General features: G+C 41.5%; 1 protein-coding gene across 2 annotated transcripts in view; it reads left to right on the top strand.

Annotated features, from left to right (window-relative positions):
- Positions 1–22,834, top strand: part of LOC129700443 (transmembrane protein 87A-like) — a 56,895-nt gene that overhangs the window by 26,108 nt on the left and 7,953 nt on the right. The window contains exons 7-17 of one of the 2 annotated variants that reach the window (XM_055640936.1): positions 132–342; positions 809–870; positions 3,466–3,649; positions 6,171–6,270; positions 8,186–8,279; positions 12,395–12,467; positions 13,328–13,432; positions 14,944–15,002; positions 16,620–16,723; positions 19,875–19,948; positions 20,190–20,251. In XM_055640936.1, the coding sequence (XP_055496911.1) occupies positions 132–342; positions 809–870; positions 3,466–3,649; positions 6,171–6,270; positions 8,186–8,279; positions 12,395–12,467; positions 13,328–13,432; positions 14,944–15,002; positions 16,620–16,723; positions 19,875–19,948; positions 20,190–20,251 (1,128 nt within the window). Of the gene's footprint in view, positions 1–131; positions 343–808; positions 871–3,465; positions 3,650–6,170; positions 6,271–8,185; positions 8,280–8,631; positions 8,708–12,394; positions 12,468–13,327; positions 13,433–14,943; positions 15,003–16,619; positions 16,724–19,874; positions 19,949–20,189; positions 20,252–22,834 lie in introns of both variants that reach the window. The other variant, XM_055640935.1, reaches the window with a different exon arrangement.

The following is a 22,834-nucleotide window of genomic DNA, read 5'->3' as shown; positions in this document are numbered from 1 at the left end:
CCAAAGCAAAATTGAAATAAGATTTCCCTTTTCTCCAGAATATGTTGTTTCACTTTAAGAATGTAATGCAATGCAATGCAACTTGGTTTTTATGTTACAACTTCTGAGCTTGTTATATTTTCCTTAAAAAGGATCTTGGCATATTCAGAAGTTGGGAAGATGGACCATATTTGTTCATAATTAAAATCCAAATATCACATAAGGAGGCAAAGAATCCAGAAAGCAGTCAAAGCATCAAATCCACAGGAAAAGTAGTTGCTCCAGTGAAAAATGACAGTAAGGGGAACGGAAAAACAAAGAGAGAAGCTGCAGCGACAAAGCAGGATGATTTGTCTCTCACAAGTAAGTTCTAATTATTTACCTGGGTATAAACATCTAAATTAAAATGTCAAACCGAGCTGGAACCATTTGGAGATGGTAGAAAGACAATCCAAGTCTAGTTAAAATAAGTCTCTTGATGTACTTAACAGTACCTAATCATCTCGGGGAAACAGATAATCACAAACCCAATGAGCTATTTCGAAACATAGAGATTTATATGGAGAAATGTGATAAGCATCAATTTTGGTGGTTGAAAATGAAATGCTAACTGGATGAACTTATTTGTCTTCAAATTACACATTTCAACAGATTTAGGTGGTTGAAATGGAAATTCTGAAACAATGTTTATTGAAGTCTCTAATTCAAAATAACATTGAATAAAAAAAAAATCAATGTCAACGTTATCAGAGAAAAGGAACAATGGGAGAAGGGAACAGGTGGCTGGGTTTGGTTTTTGTATATTCTTAATTTCTGTTATGCTTTGCAGTGATTGTTGAAATGAAAGGACAATATGAATATATCTCTCCAGTTGACTGGCCTTGCATGATGGTAAGTCGTACAAGTAAAATGTTTTACTAGTTGTGCCTTATCGCAGGTACATGGATGCTCCCCTTGGCTGTTTTCGTGCACATTTCCGCCATTGGCCTGAACATCTGACCCATCACTGGCCATGTGGTGAAGCCTTATCAGCCTTGCTAAGCTCTTGGCTGCCTGGTCCTCCTGTCAGCACAGGTTGGCGATCATGTCCAACTCTCGCATGATGTTGCCATTAAGACGCAGCATTTTCCATTCCCCACAGTACACTTGTTTTACAGCAAGACAGACAATGTGTGACACACACATTTTCTTTATTGTGATATTTGAATAAGAGTTTGCTAACTGAGTTTTCCCACTGTGTGTTTTATTAACAAAGTTTTTCAACCTAAGGCTTGAATTTTAAAGCGTAGAATATAATTCTATGATATTAAATCCAGGAACTTATTTGAATAAGAACTTTTTAAAAGTTCTTTAGTAACTTGCCAGTTTCTTTGTTGAACTAAATTAAGGCGCATGTTGCAATCAAAAGCGCTTGAACAATTGGTTGGGAAGAAAGCCAAACTAAGAAAGAGGACTGCGCCTCCTTTTCAAGAACAGCCAGCTCTTGAACGGTCGGTGCCAAAGCATCAACATGACCCTTAAACGTGCCACCTCCCGTTTTTTTTTCACTAAAGTTTTACTTAATGCTCCTTTTGTTTTTGTTCAAACTTTTGTGGGAGTTGGCAATGCTGTTTCTGTCCAGAATGTGTGTAATGTTTTTATGTACACTACTGAAATGCATATTTAAAATCCCTAAAGAGCAATACATATGGTTAATATCATTGTGTAGGAAAGAACTGCAGATGCTGGTTTAAATCGAAGGTAGACACAAAATGCTGGAGTAACTCAGCCGGTCAGGCAGCATCTCGGGAGAGAAGGAATGGGTGACGTTTCGGGTCGAGACCCTTCTTCAGACTGATGATTAATCTCATAGTGGTTAATATCACTGCACAGTTAATCATACAAATGAAAATAGGGTTGACTCAGTAGTGATGAAAAAACATAGTGCTGGAGGAAATCAAATGGTCAGACAGCATGTCTGGAGGACATTGATAAGATGCGTTTCTGGTGGTACGGGAACTAGTGGTGATGTTAGGCATAGAGTAAACAGATCCTTTCAGTCAGTAGCGTTGGTGTTAGAGTGTGGCAGACTTTACTGTGTTTCTCTATGTAAGAGGAGAATGTTGCAAAGGCTTCTTGTCATGAAGTGGGGGAGGACCAGGGCAAGGGCTAGTACCCACCTTTCCACTGCATCCAAAATCATTGGCTCATCAGCAGTACATATCCCAGATCAGTAATCATGCTGATCAGCAAGTCTTTAAGGCCTCCTCTTAGTTGAATAACTAAGCAGACTGTTGATTTGAAGAACATTTGTGCATGTATTGCTGTTTTATATATGTTGTTAAATCCATGAATGCTGGCATTTATTGTCCATCCATATTTACACCTGAACTAAAGGGGCAGTTAAAAGAACCTCATTGTAGATTTAAAGACCAGCAGTGTCCTGACTGCTGGTGCCAAGACCAGTTTATTTCAAATTCCACATTTAGAAACATAGCAAATAGGTACAGGAGTAGGCCATTCGGCCCTTCGAGCCTGCACCGCCATTCAATATGATCATGGCTGATCATCCAACTCGGTATCCTGTACCTGCCTTCTCTCCATACCCCCTGATCCCTTTAGCCACAAGGGCCACATCTAACTCTCTCTTAAATATAGCCAATGAACTGGCCCCAACTACCTTTTGTAGCAGAGAATTCCACAGATAATTTATTTAATTACTTACATTTAAATATCCCAGCTGCCATGGTGGGAATTGAATCCATCTGATTATTTAGTAATTTAAACGGTACACCTTGGGTTTCTCAGCCTGCTGCTGCTTTGGACCCTGTTCATTATCATGGTCTCGAAGGTAGAGGCCTCCTGCTTCCAAATATCCATGATCTGCTCAACCAGCTTCCACCAGCACCTAATCTTCCAAGCCCCCCCCCCCTTATCGTCTGCTTGATCATTTCTCCCGAGCCCGTCTTCAATCTCCATTCCACAGTCTCTCTCACAACGTAGTAAATTACATATTTTTTCCCTTGTAGAGTACGAACTATTAAATGACAGTCACGTGTGCAACACGTTTCCTTGATCCCATGCTTGTCTTTTTGCATCATGATTGGACCACTAAATCATTCTATCTGATTCTTATCTCCATTTCTAAGCACGTGAAATTTGGGTAACCACCTCAACAGCTAGGAATCTTGTGAGCAAACAAACCAATTAAAGTAGCTCAAAGTATCCTGTAATAACTTTCCTGGAAGTTACTTATCCGTGTCTGTATTGTATGGAATAACGAATCAATAATCAAAAAACAGCATTTATTGCAGTTGGAAACTCGTGTAAAGGTTGAAGGACCAAAACCCTCGACATCCAATATGTCTCTGAACCAAGCCTGGTCAGAGCTACCGACCTTTATCACATTCACATAAACGTACAGAATGGCATTTCTGCTTGGAAATATCATGATGGGTGTAGCGCGGACTCCATACTAAGGTCTTCTGTTTTGTTTCTCTCTGCCAGTTTTTTATGGTGATGTGCATCGTGTACGTGCTGTTCGGAGCCTTGTGGCTTTTCTGGTCTGCCTGCTACTGGAGGGATCTGCTGCGAATCCAGTTCTGGATCGGTGCAGTCATCGTTCTAGGAATGGTGGAGAAGGCGGTCTTTTATGCAGAGTACCAGAGCATCCGCTACAAGGGAGAGTCAGGTGGGGAATTTTGCTAACCTGTTCTTTATGCAACATTTTCTAATTCGGTTGATAAACATTCTATAATCTGCTTCTGGAGAAAATATTATAGCTTTTTCAAGCAGAAATAATAGACGTTGGTGTGAAAGTAAAAAGCTGCTTTAATCCTAGTTTGCCTGATGTCAAGTCAAGTCAAGTCAAGTCAAGTTTATTTGTCACATACACATACGAGATGTGCAGTGAAATGAAAGTGGCAATGCTCGCGGACTTTTGTGCAAAAGACAAACAACAAAACAACCAAACAAATTATAAACACAATGGAAGGAAATTTGTTCTGTAGAGTTAGTCCCTGGTGAGATAGGCGTTTACAGTCCGAATTGCCTCTGGGAAGACACTCCTCCTCACCCTCTCCGGTCTCACCGCATGGCAACGGAGGCGTTTGCCTGACCGTAGCAGCTGGAACAGTCCGTTGCAGGGGTGGAAGGGGTCTCCCATGATTTTGTTTGCTCTGGAGTTGCACCTCCTGTTGTATAGTTCCTGGAGAGGGGTGAGTGAAGTTCCCATAGTGCGTTCAGCCAAACACACTACTCTCTGCAGAGCTTTCTTGTACTTGGCATCAATTCCCAAACCAGATGGTAATGTTCCCGGACAAGATGCTTTCCACCGCCGCTGCGTAGAAGCACTGGAGGATCCTCGGAGACACTCTGAATTTCCTCAATTGCCTGAGGTGGTAAAGGCGCTGCCTTGCCTTACTCACAAGTGCTGAGGCGTGTGATGCCCATGTCATATCCTCAGAGATGTGGACTCCCAGATATTTGAAACGGTTCACCCTATCCACAGGATCCCCATTTATCCACATAGGAGTGGATGTGCATGTACAAGTCCAGGCTGCACTTGATTATTGTCAAACCTCTCCCTTCTGTCCCCCCCCCCCTCCCCCCAATGCCTATTACTTCTAGATTCTTAAGCAGAATATTACTTGAATGGCTGAACCCATATCCAGTGTTAAGGTAGTGCAGGACGTGGGAATCACGATGGAGCCTCTTTTCCCCATTTTCACATAGATTCCACAATGATAGGTGTTGGATACATGCTCTGATGGAGCTGGTTCTCTAGATGTACATGGATAAAGGTGCAGTGAGGTGGGGGGAGATCGTTCACAACCTTTTTCCTTAACAAAAACAAGGTGGTGAAGTTCGAAGACCAAAACCCACATGGTGAACTTACCTCTTTACTTGCATGTATGTGAAAGGGCATGGAGATGAATTGCCACCTATACCCTCTCCACTAGATTTTGGCCCCTTACTAAAAGGCAGCTACTGTTCATACTTCTCTCCTTTCAGCCATGAAATTGTATGTTCCTTTGTGGATTGTTAGGTGCAATGGATGGGGTTAAGAATCTTTTGTCGGGCTCGTGTTCAGTGATGATCCCAACCATTTGAACTAGTGAGCTCGGATCACTAGTGCTTCACGGAAGAATAGTGTCCTTTTGCAGTACTCTGCATTTAACCAATTAAAGTGCATTTCCCATGCTGACATCGTTCACTCCTCTGATCATATGTACTCACTAAACAGCAACTTGATGCCATTGGCTTGTTTGTACCATGTGTTACCCTGCTTCCCAGAGGAATCCTCCTCCAGTGGTATTTGACAAAATAATTTGCATAATCCTAAAAGAAACGGCGATGCATTTTGCTTAATTTAATTTATTATTGTCACGTGTACCAAGGTACAGTGTAAAGCTTTGTTATGTACCTTCCATTCAGTGAAAACACGAAACACAATTACAATCAATCCGTCCACACTGTACAAATACAAGGTATAATGTTTAGTGCAAGGTAAAGTCCAATTAAAGATAGTTCGAAGGCCTCCAATGAGATAGATGGGAGGTTAGGACCACTCTCTAGTTGGTGAGGGGACGGTTCAGTTCCCCGATGACAGCTGGGAAGAAACTGTCCTTGAATCTGGAGGTATGCATTTTCAAACTTCTGTACAGCTTGCCCGATGGGAGAGAGGAGAAGAGGGAGTAACTGGGTTGAGACTGGTCCTTGATTATGCTGGTTGCCTTGCCGGAGCTGCATGAAGTGCAAATGGAGTCAATGAAAGGGAGGTTGGTTTACATGATCGTCTGGGCTACGTCCACAACACGGCAAGTTCTAGTGGTCTTGGATGGAGCTGTTCCACAACCATGCTGTGATGGAGTGTGATGTACACCGTGCAAATCTTAATCATTGGAAGTAATTAAATAGTTGATTTACGTTCAACACCATATACTTGGCTGTTGAGCTGTGCTAACTGATGTCCTGAATCTTGTCATTATTATTTTGAAGAAAAATGTTTGGCTTTGGCAGGAGCAGCTCAGTGATAAATGGACTATCAAGTCCAGATCTTCTGATATGGAATACTGCAATGTTAGTTTCAAAATTGATATTGTTCGATAGTCATGTATTTATAGTTTTCAGTAATTAAGTCCTGCATCAATTCTCCTGCTGAAGTAATTCAGTCTTGTGTGACTGACCTTTGTTTTCTAATTTGTGTCTAGTGCAAGGAGCAGCGATTTTTGCGGAATTACTCTCTGCTCTGAAACGATCTTTGGCTCGTGTTCTGGTCATCATAGTCAGTCTCGGATATGGAATTGTGAAGTAAGTCTGAGTATACGTGGTTGCAATGTGTTATGTCTCTGACAAATATTTTGTAAACCGAGTGTGACAATTAAGATGATGGGTCACTAAGTACACCTTTTGAAGTAATTCCTACAATCCTTTCAAAACCAACTGGTAAAGAATTGCTTTTGAAGGAAGTGGTAATAGAGCACATAAATAAAATGATAGAGCAGAGTAAATATGGATTTACGGGAAATTACATTTGAAAAAATCTGTTTTTTTTAGTTTGTGATTAGCAGATTAGATATGAGGCCAATTAACAGAACTAGTGTATGGGGAGTAATGTACTGCCATGAATTGGCACTAATGGTAATGGAGTTTAATGCAAATAAGTGTGAGGTGTTGCATTTTGGAAAGTCAAACTAGGGCAGGGCTGTGGGGATCGTTGTAGCGCAAAGTGATCTAAGAGTGCAGATGCATAGTTCCCTGAAAGTGGCATCTTCAGGTTGGTCAAGAAAGCTTTTGGCACATTGGCCTTCATCAATCAGGGTATTGAGGATAGAAATTCATACCTTATGTTCCAGTTATACAGGACGTTGGTGAGGTTGCATTTGGACTATTGTATTCAGTTTTGATCACCCTGGCATAGGAAATATGTCATTAATCTTGGAAAAGTCCAGAGAATGGCAGGAATGTTGCCAAGATTTGAGGGGCTGAGCTGTAGGGAGAGGTTGGGTAGGCTAGGACTTGGATTGCAGGAGGCTGAGAGTGATCTTATGGTGGTGCATAAAATCATGAGGGGGATAGATAGGGTGAATGCACAGTTTTTTACCTAGGATAGGAGAATCAAGAATAAGATGACGGGTTTAAATTGAGAAGGGAATGATTTAATAGAAACCTGAGGGGCGACTTTTCACACAGAGTGGTGGATATATGGAACGAGTTGCTAGAGGAGATAGTTGAGGCAGCTACTGTGATAATATTTAAAAGACATTAGGATAGGTACACGGATAAGAACGGTTTAGAGGGATATTAGCCAAACACAGGCAGGTGGGATTAGCATGGAGAGACAATTTAGTTCGGCATGGGCAAGTTGAGCCGAAGGGTCTGTTTCCGTGCTGTTTGACTATGATTCTATAAATCGGTAGCATTCAGAATTGAAATAAGAGGGTGGTGAGACTCAATTTCTGAGTATATTCAACATAAAACATAGCGACCACGTCAGTCCCTCACTCAGCAACTCCCATATAGGGAGTTGCTGAGTGAGAGACTGACGTATCCAGTCCAGACCAGACAAATGGCCTACTCTTACTTCCAATTCTTATGTTGTTAAAACTGGCCGTACGTTTGAAATAGAAGCTGCTGTCCATGCAGAAATAATCAACTGTAATGGGGAGTATACCACTTGCTCTGTACAATCGTCATTTAACATTACAGTTGTTCACATCTGTCACCATGAGGTCTGATCATTTCTCTTATTGTTCAGATATCTAAAATGCAACATTAAACACCAAATATGAAAATATTTTCCTTTTATTGTTCTCATAAAATCCTGCATCAGGGTTAAGCACAGTACTGCAGATACCAACTTTCTAAGGATAAGCTTGCCTATTTGCCATCCCCCATGGGTCAGGGTTGCTACATTATCTACCTCCACCCCTTTGCCATGCCTATTTGCCTGGTCCTGACCCCTGTTAGTAATTCTCACATCTCAGAATCAATTAGTTTAATGGGGAGAGTTGCGTTGACCTCGGGTACTTATTAGAGGAATCCTGCTATTTGAAGGATAATTGGGCTGGATGTATTTGAAACCAAAGGAAATGCTGCGATGTACTGTGGAAATCGTATCAAGGCATGGGTTATTTTCTATGGTGCACTGTTAACAATGCTATTTGTGTTGCATTCTTTGGTCTGCATAACAAATCGGGTAACTGTGATATTTTCTTTGCTCTAGGCCTCGTTTGGGTGCTATGTTGCATAGAGTCATTGGTGTTGGCATCCTTTATTTAATTTTCTCAGCGATAGAAGGCTACCTTCGGGTTACTGGAGTAAGTATCATTTATCAAGTAGCAAGGATGTAACTCATTCCGAGTAGGTGCCACAGAATCTGCTGAGGTTTGCCAAACTATTTTAGTTTTCCAAAAGACGTATTGCATATGCATCACGATAAAAAACAGTCCTTCCCTGAAATGGAGCCAACATTGACCTTTCCCTAACTGAGAATCGAACACCAGCCGTGGCAGACCTGAATGAGGGTTGAATGCCAAGCACTAGACAACCAGGGATCCTCCAGGCATGATTCTGCTGAAGTGGTCAAATGTGGAAAACTCCTTGTTGATAAGTACACCTAACCTCGAATCATACTTAACTAATATTGGCTTGGTTTTCTTCCTGATTTAGGTCCCATTTGTTTCCTTGGCTCTTATAGGGAACATCAGTCTCTCGCTCGTCGACACCGGTATAGTCTGGTGGATATCCTTTACATTGTACTCAGAAATTAGCTTTTGCCTTTGTAATGTTGATAGCAAAATGATTAGTCTCTTTCATTTCTATTGGTTTATTACTGATCGTGTGTCAAGATACCGTGAAAAGCTTTTGCTTGCATGATATCCAATTAATAAAAATAATACCATACATGAATACAATCAAGCCATACACAAGTACGACGGGTAGAGTGAAGAGAAAAGTACCACAGTGTAAAATAGTTTTTCAACATTTTAGTGTAAAAGTTCCAAAGAAAATGTCCAATGTCCGCAATTAGGTTAAACTTGGTTCTAGCACGCACCTTCCTGACTGACAACTAATGTCATGGAATCGTGTTGTTCTTATCCATTCATTTTTATGTACAGTTATCTGCTAATTAAGATAGTGATCTGTAGATAAGTTGGGAGGACTTGGATTTGATATTTAGCTGATCACAAATCTGATAGTGGAAGGATTGCTGGGATTTGTGTCAGTGTGAGAAAGTTTTCAAAATATTGGCCAGAACTCTGATGCTTTGTGGAGCTATGCAGTTATATAACTATTGGGAATATGGGATCAGCTGCTTTCCATGGCTGCACAACTTGCCTCATTCTCCAACCTTGCACCTGAATCCCGGACACCTGGTGTGGAAGTAGAAGCCAATTATATCTGTGAAATAATTACCCAGTAAGGAATTTGAATCTTCAGGAGAGGTGAGATAAATTTGAAGTGAATGAAGCGGCTGAATATCAAATAAGTGCAGATGCTGGAAATCTGAAAGAGGGAGCATTTTGAAAAGAGGAGAGTTAATGTTTTGGGGTCGAAGACCATTTGTCAGCATTAGATAAGGGACAAAAGCTAGTTTCAAATCGCAGAGAGGATAGGGGTAGAATGGATGGGACAAAAACTATATTCTGATGAGGTGAAGCCAGGCTTGCTGAGGGGGTAAACTATTGATGAAGTAACAGGTGAATGAGGACAGTTAGAGCCAGAACATGAACGTAGAACACAAAAGCTATAGTTTAGTTTAGAGACCCATGCCCTTCAGCCCAACAGTAATGTGCCGACCAGCAATAACCCATACGCTACTAGTTCTATCCTACGCACTAGGGACAATTTACAGGTCAATTTACCTAGAAACCTTAAATTTTTGAAATGTGGGAGGAAACAGACGTACCCGGCAAAAATCCACGTGGTCGGAGGCCGAAGGTACAAACTCCATAGAGGCAGTACCCATTGGGAGGATCAAACCCGGGTCTCTGGCACTGTAAGGCAGCAACTCTACTGCTGCGCCACTGCTGTCCCTGCAACATAAAATTGGAAAGGGTGCAGAAAGGTTTTGCAAGGATGTTACCGGCACTGGAAAGCTTGAGTTGTAGTTTGAAACTAGGGAGGTTGGGGCGGTTTCTCCTGGAATGAAGGAGGTTGAGGTTATGAAATCATAAGAGGCATAGATGGGGTGTACAGTTGCAGCTTTTTTACCAGTCTAAAATTAGGGGGGCATAGATTTAGGGGGAAAGGGGAAAATGTTTAAGGGGCCTTGAAAACCTACAGTAGAAACTACACATTTGGGTGATGGAAAGACATCGGAGCACTCTCAAGAAACCATCGTAGCCACAGGGCGAACAGTCAGCACCTGACATCTGGATCGCGCCTGGGTCTCTGGTGATGTGATGCAACTGCTCTATCAGCTGTGACACTGTTACCAAAAATATGGTCATACTACAGGGAAACAGGAACTTTGGCCCATCAAGTCCGCACCAACCATCAGCCATCCGTTTACACTTACCCTACATTAATCACATTTTTAAATAAACTCTTCCCACATTGCAATTAAATCCCGCCGATTCTACCTATCACTCCCTTATATGAGGGACAATTTACAGTGGTCACTGCTGTCAAGCAGTGATAAATCTGTGATCACATAGGCTGGGTTCTAAAATAAATTTGATATTTCCATGTACCAGTAGAATGCACATTCCATTGCACACAATTCTGTACGTTATATAAGTTTGCATTGCTCCCTGTGAGGGTTTAAAAACAATTTGGATTATTTCAAACTATCCTGTAAATATTATCCCTCGTCATCAGTTAAGTGGGAACACATGGATATAGATTTATTTAATTTAATTATAGACTCCGTTTATACCATATAACCATATAACAATTACAGCACGGAAACAGGCCACCTCGGCCCTACAAGTCCATGCCGAACAAATTTTTTTCCCCTTAGTCCCACCTGCCTGCACTCGTACCATAACCCTCCATTCCCTTCTCATCCATATGCCTATCCAATTTATTTTTAAATGATACGAATGAACCTGCCTCCACCACTTCCACTGGGAGCTCATCCCACACCGCCACCACTCTCTGCGTAAAGAAGTTCCCCCTCATATTACCCCTAAACTTCTGTCCCTTAATTCTGAAGTCATGTCCTCTTGTTTGAATCTTCCCTATTCTCAAAGGGAAAAGCTTGTCCACATCAACTCTGTCTATCCCTCTCATCATTTTAAAGACCTCTATCAGGTCCCCCCTTAACCTTCTGCGCTCCAAAGAATAAAGCTCTAACTTGTTCAACCTTTCTCTGTAACTTAGTTGCTGAAACCCAGGCAACATTCTAGTAAATCTCCTCTGTACTCTCTCTATTTTGTTGACGTCCTTCCTATAATTTGGCGACCAAAATTGTACACCATACTCCAGATTTGGTCTCACCAATGCCTTGTACAATTTTAACATTACATCCCAGCTTCTATACTCAATGCTCTGATTTATAAAGGCTAGCATACCAAAAGCTTTCTTTACCACCCTATCTATATGAGATTCCACCTTCAAGGAACTATGCACGGTTATACCCAGATCCCTCTGTTCAACTGTATTCTTCAATTCCCTACCATTTACCATGTACGTCCTATTTTGATTTGTCCTGCCAAGGTGTAGCACCTCACATTTATCAGCATTAAACTCCATCTGCCATCTTTCAGCCCATTTTTCCAAATGGCCTAAATCACTCTGTAGACTTTGGAAATCCTCTTCATTATCCACAACACCCCCTATCTTGGTATCATCTGCATACTTACTAATCCAATTTACCACACCTTCATCCAGATCATTGATGTACATGACAAACAACAAAGGACCCAACACAGATCCCTGAGGCACCCCACTAGTCACCTGCCTCCAACCCGATAAACAGCCATCCACCATTACCCTCTGGCTTCTCCCATTCAGCCACTGTTGAATCCATCTTGCTATTCCTGCATTTATACCCAACAGTTGAACCTTCTTAACCAACCTTCCATGAGGAACCTTGTCAAAGGCCTTACTAAAGTCCATATAGACAACATCCACTGCTTTACCCTCGTCAATTTCCCTAGTAACCTCTTCAAAAAATTCAAGAAGATTAGTCAAACATGACCTTCCAGGCACAAATCCATGTTGACTGTTCCTAATCAGACCCTGTTTATCTAGATGCTTATATATATATGTCTCTAAGTATCTTTTCCATCAATTTGCCCACCACTGAAGTCAAACTAACAGGTCTATAATTGCTAGGTTTACTCTTGGAGCATGATTCTCACAGCTTGGTAAACGTCTGCCAGTGCTACTATATTTGGTATTCTTAACTGAAAATCATTATTCTCTTTCTCTTTCCCTTTCATTCTCTTGGTTTCGTCTGATGGCATCCTTTCCTTTTTTTCAGGAGAATCTCGACCTGGCCCTTCTGGCTTTTATCCCTTTGGCTGTTCTCGACACTGCCCTCTGCTGGTGGATATCCTTTCCGGAAGTGGGGTTCTCAGTGAAAAGAATCTCTGATCTATTTTCTATTTATTTCTTTGTCAAGAACATAATTTTCTGACAAAATCTATTTTCAAAGCACATTATTTATAAACCCTTAGACCAGTTAATCTCTAATTTCCTTTGTCAATAACTATCAGCTAATTGATGTAAATAATCAAAGTTTAGGTTTAATAGTATCTTGAGAACATTCACATTTTTTTTTTTTGCTTTAATAGATAGAAAATAGAATGGTCTGGTGAGAGTACTTTACAAAATATATATCTTGCATTGTGAAGTAATAGGAATTTGACAAAATTATTATGGTCTCAGTCACAAATCTATTGCGGTATGAAATAACATCTGACTTGCACCCAACATTGGGTCCAAACCAGATCTAAGCACAAAACACAATCATGGAAGTGTGTAGAAAGGAACTGTAAATGCTGGTTTAACCGAAGTTAGACATAAAATGCGGAGTAACACAACAGGACAGGCAGCATCTCTGGAGATTAGGAATGGGTGATCATTCAGGTCGAGATTGAAGAACTGTCTCGATCCAAAACGCCACCCATTCCTTCTCTCCAGAGATGCTGCCTCACCCGCTGAGTTACTCCAGCATTTTGTGTCTACCTTCGATTTAAACCAGCATCTGCAGTTCTTTCTTACACAGTGTTTGGGGGTTACCATTTTTGTCCTGTGCACTTTTTGTTTGGAAATCTAGATGATGCACAATTACTGTCATCCTTTATTTTAACCTTTAAACAAAATTATGTTTCTGTGATTTTCTTTCCACATGTGACACCTTTGGATTTTCCATTTTGTTATTCTTCTATTTTCCTTAATTGTTGGCACATATTTATCAGCTTGACCCAAACGATGAAGATGTTAAAACTGCGAAGGAATGTTGTGAAGTTATCCTTGTACAGACATTTCACAAATACGCTCATCTTTGCTGTGATAGGTAAGCTTCAAATCTGGTGGTGGTTGATGGCCGAACAATGTATTATGGAAGCCTTCAATCCTTAATTCTTGGGTGTCCAAAATTTGTTTTTATTGTGGTGTAAATTGACCAGTTGAATAAAAAGATACACAGTATTGAAATGTAGGTTATGACAGTCGAGTTGTCCAGATTTGTTTGCAGCCTGTTGGAGTTTTGCCAGCTCTCAACGGCTAGGGGGCTGCACGCTGGTAGGATGCTATGGTGTATTGCACAAAGCAAAGAATAAGACTCCTTATAAATATGTAATTATGTTAGCTGAGAAGGAATTGGGATTAGGTTTGAATGATCAAAGATGGGTTGCCCACGACAAAATGATGAAGTGAGTAAGAAATTAGTAAGCTCATCAGGAAGGTTGGCTCCATTATGGGAGTGGAGTTGGATTCATCGGAGGTGGTCTTGGAGGGGAGGATGCTCCTCAAACTGTGGAGCATTTTGGACAATACAGCTCACCCCCTCCATGACACACTGGTCAACCTGAGGAGCATCTTCAGCAACAGACTGGTTCCACCAAGATGCAGCACAGAACGCCACCGGTGTTCCTTTATCCCTGGGCTATCAAACTACATCTCCTTCCCCTTGTCTCGTGGGGTAGACTGGCTCCCCACCTCCCCACCCCCACCCCCACCCCAATCTTTGCACATCTCCAATTCTGGACTTTCCACTCATTTCTTTAATTTCATGTATCTTGTTGTGTTTTATGACTGTTGGCAGACCAATTTCCCTCCTGGGATAAATAAAGTTCGTATCGTATTTGAATTTCCATGTAGTTATTAGATAATCTTACTCAACGCTGGTTCTGAAGCAAATGGGTGAAGCTTGTTGGATTAAGTGATAAATCAAGTAAACTTTCTTGCATATGTGAGGTCTGCACCACAATTATATAGAATAGCATAGCTTCCGCTTGAGTTTGAAAACTGGAAAATTATATAAGTAGCTATCATCGAGAGTGCTGACTAACTAGCAACTTGTGATAGTTGCTGCTGCAAATCTCAGCACTGTGGGAGCAATCCTGGAAAATGCATTTAGTTTAAGTTAAATGAGTTATAAATTTGGCGGTATCACAAAAGATCTTCAAACTGAATCGCTCTCTCTCCCATCATAAATGCTGCTAGATTGCGTATGTTTGCAATTTTTTTTTCCCTTGATTTCAGATTTCAAGGATCTTCATTTTTGTTTTTGGATTATAGACTAATTTCACAGAGTAAATAAATCCGGTTACAAAATACTGATACTGATACTTTCTGGATTCATGTGAAAAATTGGGTAGCATAAACTGTAAGAGGATTAGATATTACTGATGCCTTCTCAATTCTTTTGACTTTACAGTTAACTGAGTGTTCCCTTTTTCTGATTCTGTAAAAATAATTTTAAAACATTTTAAGTAGATAAATCTTGACAATGGGGGTAAAGATGGTCTCTTGAAGGTAATTGTTGCTTTCTTGATTCAATATATCATTGTATTTTTCCTGTAGCATCAATATTTTTCATTATTTGGACAACAAAGAAGTTCCGGCTCGCAGACTGTCAATCGGTAAGTGAGCTGTGTGCCAAGCCACACTCAACATGATTGAAGGTAGACAAAAGTGCTGGAGAAACTCAGCGGGTGCAGCAGCATCTATGCAGCGAAGGAAATAGGCAATGTTTCGGGCCGAAAGAAGATGATTGATGAGGGTAGGGCAGTAGATGCTGTATACATAGACTTTAGTTAAAGCTTTAAATCTACGAACTTTACATGGAATGATTTTGACACTGCTTGGCTTGTGTAGTTTTCCTCTCAGTTCTCTCAGCTGCCAATGCCAACTAACTGGGAACAAATCAAGGTCTAGAGTTAATTCTGTTATCTCATTACAAAACACTTCAGACAGTGAGTGTAACTACACAATTTTACTACAGGAAAAATTGCTCATCCTGGAACGGGTGGATACCTTCTAATAGTCTTGGCACTTTACATTGTTCTCTATAACATGATCCCTTATGTTTCTGTGTACGTCTCATCACTTTAGAAACAATTCAAGTTACAGAGGTAGCAGTTATTCTGTCAACATCAAAATCTTAGCTTTCTAAAGAACTAAAGCTTTGCACGTTCATTTCTAAATTATTAATCTGGCTATTAATCTCAAAGTTTGCTAATATATCTCAGACCAGTTAATCGTTTGCCCTGGAGGTACAAGAGACTGCAGATGATGGAATTTATAGCAAGAAAAGGAGAGCAGCTCAGCCCGTTGATGGCATCAGGAAGATAAATGGACATTCTTGTTTCAGGTTGAGGTCCTTCACCTAGACTGTAGTCTAGGTAAATGGTCTTAACCCAATACATGTGCATTTCTCTCCACAGTTACTTGTCCTGTCCTGGTTCAGACCCATTAAACTTCCCATAATGTCAAAACTTGGTTAATGGTTCATTTGAAAGATTTTTTTTTCATGTGAGTGATCAGTAACGGGATTAAAGAGGATAAAAATTTTAAGTTGTGGCAAGCAACTGAAGTTTGGTTTTTCTTTTATATATCTTAAGTTATAGGATGAAAAATATTGGTTGCTCTATTTCACTAATCCACTCCCCATTGTTCTAGTGCAAACATGTCTCACACCCAAACATCTAGATTTGACTTTTGCCAAGTCAGTTCTTGTCAATCAGGGCAACTATATGCATCTCTACAACATTTCCCAGTCAACTTCAACAAGAAAATGGGGGCAAAGTCTGGCCGGATTATCTCACCTAATTATGTGTAGCCTCGATGCAATCAGCATCAACTCAACCAGTTATGTTAACAAATATTCTGTATGAGGTTTAAGAAAAATGGGTGCATTTTTTAGACAAATTTTGAGACTTTCACTTTGACCTTAGAGATTGGAGTAAATTCGTGACAACCCAGCCACACTCAAACCCTCTTGTGGTTGAGATATTCAGTGAAGGCTGTTGGTATTAGTATGTTACTGTGCATTTACATCCGCAAGGTTTATTTCCAGGGGAAGACTTTGTTTTAACACTTGTTCGTGGGTAGGCTTTATAATATTTATAAAGCATTTATAAATCAAGGAATATTTCTTCCCGTATTTGTATCTGAAAGAACACCTTCAAGAAGTGAGATTTTAAAACTAAAACGCAAATGCCATAAACATTGATTCCTGCTTTCTATGCTCTCTGCAGGACTGGAGAGAACGGTGGATAGATGATGCATTCTGGCGATTGTTATTTTCCATCATACTGTTGGTCATAATCATCTTGTGGAGGCCATCAGCAAACAACCAAAGGTTTGAGCTTCAGTTTTCCAGGTGTTTTTTGTTTATCATGTTTTGGCCGACAATTGTTGAGAGAACAGTGACACATGATCTATAAGAATGAGTGAATCCTGGCTGTTGTCAGCAGGTACATACCGTGCAACACACAAGCTAAGTAGTGGAATATCCAGAGAGCACAGGAGAAAAACGTACCCAGAGAATTATCGCCTCTGGTTCACATTCAACGGATTGTATAACATGGTATGGGCAGAAATAATGGGACAGGCAGCTATTTAAATGTGAAATCTCATTCTGCCAGAAAAAAAATCTAACCTGTTGGTTATATAAATCAATGAATATCCAACTGGAACACATTTGAATCAGTGGGAAATTCTTCCACTCATGATAAAACTAGGTCAATGGAAGCTGAGGTGATTGTAACTGATTGCCTATTGCTTGCAAATTAGTATCTGTGTGAGATAAGTGAGCAAACAAATACAAAAAGGTGCTAGAACCATGTCCCCCCCCCCCTCCACCGGCCCGGAATCTACAGGTGAGTATTGTTGAGGGGGGGGGGGGGTGAGAGGGGTTCCGCCGCCTGCTCAGAACTTTAAACCTTCCTATTCAGGAGGTCTGGGCTGGAGGTTAACAATTACCATCAGGAAGTTTTATGGTGGGCAAAGCCCAGATATGGCTTTGTGTATGTGTGTGAATTTATTGCAAGTTTGCTTCAGCAGCCCCCTCCCCTCAACCTTGGATTATGGCATTATGTTGCCCAAGCTGGGCATGGCCTGTTATTTTAGGATCACTTTGGTCATTGGCAGGTTTGGAACCTGGTGCCTCCCCTGGTGGCTTAGTGCGGACAGCAAGTTCTAGTCTCATGTTTTTCACTTTTCCGAGATGCTCGGGTCTTGAGTTCATTGGACAGCAGCGTTATTATCTGTCACATATCAAGTGTGAAGACTTGACAAGGGCTAAAACAATTAGCTCAGTACTGGAGCAAAAATAAATTAGCTGCTGGAAGAACTCAGCGGGTCAGGCAGCATCTGTGGAGGGAAATGCATATCAACTTTTTGGATTGAGATCCTTCATCTGGGTAGAAAGAGTGGAGGGGAGAGAGCCAGTTTAATGGGGAAGGGATGAGATAAGAGTTGGCAATCAATGGGTGGATCCGTGTGAGGAGAGGTTTATTGACAGATGGAGTCGGACAGGATAGGGAAGGGAGGAGACATTGACTGGTGGAGACTGGGTGGTGATGATTGGAAACAACAAAGGACTGCAGATTATGGAACCTGATGGGAAAGAAAGATGAAGGGTGCAACTAAATAAAGGAGGTAGTGGGTGGGAATATTTTTTCCCATCTCCATTTATTCTACCAATAACTTGCCTCCCTGGGCTTTGTCTCTGTTTCAAAGGAAACTATCCTCTAATCGATCTTCAATGCTACAATTTTTCAATACTGATAACATTCTCAAAACCCCTTCTACACCCTACAGTTTAAATGCATCTTTTCCACAGTGCTGTGACCAGAACTCTGTGCAGCACTCCAACTACTATCGAGTGAGTGCTATTTATGATTGTATCAATCAATCAATCAACCTTTATTGTCATCTTGCAAGCAACAAGTACAGTGCAAAATGAAAAGACGTTTCCCAGTGAATAGCGGAGCCTCGCACATGAAATTTAAAACACTTCTCACATAATAACACTAAAAAAAACAATCCAGTCCCTGATGGAACAGAATAAATAGTTAAAATCAGGTAAAAAACACAATGTTAAAAACAGTAAACCAATCATAAAAAAATGTCCGGGGCCGCTGATTTTAGTGGCCAGTGCCAGTTATTAAAGTGTCCGTGCCAGCCGCAGAGTCAAGTCAAGTGACTGTGAGTGCAGAGTGACTGTTTAGCAGCCTCACAGCCTGTGGTAGGAAGCTGTTTAGCAGCCTCGTAGTCCGGGCTTTGATGCTTCGATATCTCTTGCCTGATGGCAAGAGATCCAGGTGTGTGTGGAGGGGGTGCAGTTTGTCCTTGGCAATTCTCTGTGCTTTCTTCAGACAGCGGCTCTGTATCCCAACTGTTCTGCTCTTTTCATCTCTGTCCTTGACTGATTAAGCAAAGCATCCTGTGAGTTTTAAACAATCTTTGAACCACTCTGCCTCTTTAGCGGATCTATGGATATACAGTCCAAGTTCCATCTGATCCTCCACATCTTTCGTAACCCTCTATCTGTTGTGTGTTTTCTTGTTGCGCCTCCCAAATGCATTACCTCATACCTTTCAGGATTAGGTTCTATTTGTCATTTTCCATCCGACTGGCCACCCACATCTCGCTGCTGTCTAAAGGGAGTCTGTCTTGAATTACCTCGTACAGTGGGACCGGCCCTTAAGGTTTTCCTCTTGTCAACCTCTCAGCTAAATTTTGTGTAATCTGCAAATGTTATCATGTTCCTTACATTTAGGGCTAAACCATTCATACAATAAGGTAGATGGTAGATATGGGTTGCTTTCTAGTTGGTGATAGGATGGTTCAGTTGCCTAATAACAGCTGGGAAGAAACTGTCCTTGAATCTGCAGATATGCATTTTCACACTTCTGTACCTCTTGCCTGATGATAGAGGGGCGAAGTGTCAGGATGAGACTTGTCCTTGATTATTCTGGTGGCCTTGTCTGGTCTGTGTCCACAATTCTATGCAATTTCTTTCGGTCTTGGGTGGAGTTGTTCACAAACCACGCATTTCGATAAAATGCTTTCTACAGAGCATGTGTTAAAGTTGGTGAGGGTTGTTGGGGACATGCCGGACTTCTTAAGCCTTCTAAGGAAGTAGTGGTGTTGGTGTAGTTTCCGTTTCATTGGTTCGATATGACTGGTCCAGGACAAGATACTGGTCACATTTACTCCTGGGAACTTGTAGCTTTCAACCATCTCCCACTCCCCTGACATCAGTCTGAAGAAAGGTCTCGACCCAAAACGTCACCCTCCAGAGATGCTGCCTGTCCCGCTGAGTTATTCCAGCATTTTGTGTCTATCTTTGATGTATACTGGCGTATGTATACCAGGGAGTGTGTACCACTTCGCTTTCTGAAGTCCATCCCAATCTCCTTTATCTTGCTGACATTGAGAGAACGATTGTTGTCTTGGCACCAGGTTACGAGGACTTGATGCTTACATAGACTTTCTTTTTGTAGGTTTGCTTTCACCCCTCTTACCGATGAAGATTACGATGATGACCTCAAGGAGCCAATGCTCAATGAAGCTTTTGGTAAGATTAGCTTCTCAACTTAGCAACTGAACTCTGTTGATAAACAAATGGAGAGTAGCTTTTAACTCTAAATTGTGGCAGTGCTTGGAAAAAGGTAATTGACCACTTTTACCGAGTTCGTTAGGTTAATGTGGCGTTACATTGAAGAATCCTTTACCTCAAGAATGGCTGAGCAAATAACTTAAAATTGAGAAACATCTGATTGTAGTAAGGAGATTGTATTGTTTTATATCTTCTGCAGAGGGAATGAAGATGAGAGGGACAAAAGCAGAATCCAATGGCACTACAAAACTAAGTAAAGTGGTGAGTAAGACATCAGGAAGTGTTGATTTTAAATAGATTGAGCCTTTATAAATTTAAAGCATAGTAAATGAGGCACATTTCATATGTTAAATTGCATATTGTCTGTACATCTGATTCATTAATTCCCCAGTGTCAGTTCAGTTGCTCATTTTCTTAGCAGCATAAGATAACCACCCGAAAGACCAGGGCAACTTTTCCCATGAGGTACTGAAGTGGGAGGCCACTGAAATGCTTTAAAAAAAGTGTGTGGTGAAGATGCCTGGAGGTGACTGCCCTGCAAACTTTCCCAATGTTAATTTCGATCTCATGAACCCTGCTGGAAAATAAGCATAGCCAGAAAGTCAAAGGTTCATTCGGTGGTGAAACCACCATGGTTGAATTAAATAAATATTAGCTATTAATCGACTTTCCATTTAAAAATATCAGACTGGTTCCAGGGACATATAACCTCCCTGAAACTTAGCAAACTGCTTTTATTTCCATCCCAGTTCTGATGAAAGGTCTTCAACCTGAAACACAACTGTTTATCTTCCCACAAATGTGGCCTGACGTTCTGGGTATTTCTAGCATTTCTGCTTAATTTTGCTCGCAAAAGGGGCATCGGGGATAGCCAGGATGAGGCTTTAATGAAGTAGATTGTTGCTATCTGACGATAAAACAAAACTTTAATATCGTAACTTCCATCCAAACTGCTCATTTGCTACAGGTGTTGCTTGTAATTACTTCATACTACCTCAGCTCTCCACATGCACTTGTAATGTATTCTTTGTAACAGTTGTAGTAAACCAATACACTGTATATACTCTGTGATTTTCATATACCCACATCTGATATACCCATTTAGGTACCCACATTGGGTACCCCCCCATCAGTCTGAAAAAGGGTTTCGGCCCGAAACGTTGCCTATTTCCTTCGCTCGATGGATGCTGCTGTACCCGATGAGTTTCTCCAGCATTTTTGTGTACCTTTGGTACCCACATTACTTTGATATACCCACATCTGATCACATGACTCTGAAAAGGATCCATCCCTTGGAAACTGGATCAATGCATGAAGTTTTAACTATGAGCCACAGAGGCATCAAAGCTAGTTTATGGTGGACACAGCACTTAGCCGAGGTTATTATGTATACAGTGATGATAAGGCTCCTTTATAAATTCTCATTCTGATACCTGCTTTGTAGAGAAAACTAGCTTAAGAAATGATAAATTATATTGGGAATGGGGACCCATCGCTCCCCCACCTCCAACTTGTTTTCCCTCTTTCCCAGTTCGGATGAAGGGTATTTGACCTGAAGTGTTAACTTTCTCTCTTTTCATAAATGCTACTGGATCTGAGGTTCTGCAGCGTTTTCTGTTTGTTTTTTTTTTACTTGAGATTTTCACCTTCAGCAATGTTTGTTTAATTTTCAGTTACTGCATTCCATGTTGTGAGGTTTCAGGAAAGACTGCTGAAATCAATGACGTATAGATCTCTACCGGTCTGAGGCCAGGCGCCAACTCTCAGACACCTCCACCTACATATCCTTGGACCATGACCCCACAGACGAGCACCAGGCCATTATCCCAAACACCATCACTGGCTTCATCGTTTCCGGCTCCCTGCCCTCCCAAGCCTCCAACCTCATCATTCCCCAGCCCCACACAACCGTATTTTACCTTCTCCCCAAAATCCACAAACCTGGCCTCCCATTGTTTTGTTTCTGCTTGTTCTCGTTCCACCAAACTTATTTCCACATACTTTGACTCCATCCTATCCTCCCCTCGTCAAATACCTCCCTACCTTCGTCCAAGACACTCACACACTCTTCGTCTCCTCCATGACTTCCGTTTTCCAGGCCCCCACTCCCTCATCTTCACCATGGATGTCCAGTAACTCTACACCTCCATCTACCACCAGGCGGGTCTTAAACCCCTCCGTTTCACCCTCGACTGCAGAACCAACCAATCCCCGTCTATTAATACTCTCCTCCACCTAGCAGAGTTGGGCCTTACCCTCAACAACTTTTCCTTTGAATCCTCCCATTTTGTCCAAATCCAAGGCGTAGCTATGGGCCCCAGCTATGCCTGCCTCTTTGTAGGGTACGTCGAACAATCCTTGTTTGAGGCGTACCGTGGCCCTATCCCCAAGCTATACCTCCACTACAGTGACGACTGCATTGGTGCCACCTCTTGCACCCATGCAGAACTCATTGACTTCAGCAATTTCACCGCTAACTGCCATTCGGATCTCAAATTCAACTGGACCATTTCCGACATCTCCCTACTGTTTCTAGACCTCACTATCTTCATCGCAGGTAACAGATTACTAACCGACATCTACTACAAACCCATTGACACCCATGGCTATCTGGACTACACTTCTTCCCACCCTGCTGCCTTAAGGACTCTATCCCCTACTCCCAATTCCTCCGTCTACACCGCATCTGCACCCAGTAACTCCTTGGTTAATTTGTCCCTTCCCACCCAAACCACCCCTCCCCTGGTACTTTCCCTTGCAGCTGCAAGAAATGCTACACCTGTCGCTTTACCTCCCCCCCTTGACTCCATTCAAGGACCTAAGCCGTCTTTCCAGGTGCGGCAG

This window comes from Leucoraja erinacea, chromosome 9 (genome assembly GCF_028641065.1).
Source record: "Leucoraja erinacea ecotype New England chromosome 9, Leri_hhj_1, whole genome shotgun sequence".
NCBI lineage: Eukaryota > Metazoa > Chordata > Chondrichthyes > Rajiformes > Rajidae > Leucoraja > Leucoraja erinaceus.
The sequence above is the reverse complement of the archived record's forward strand: the minus strand, read 5'-3'. Positions and strand labels throughout refer to the sequence as shown.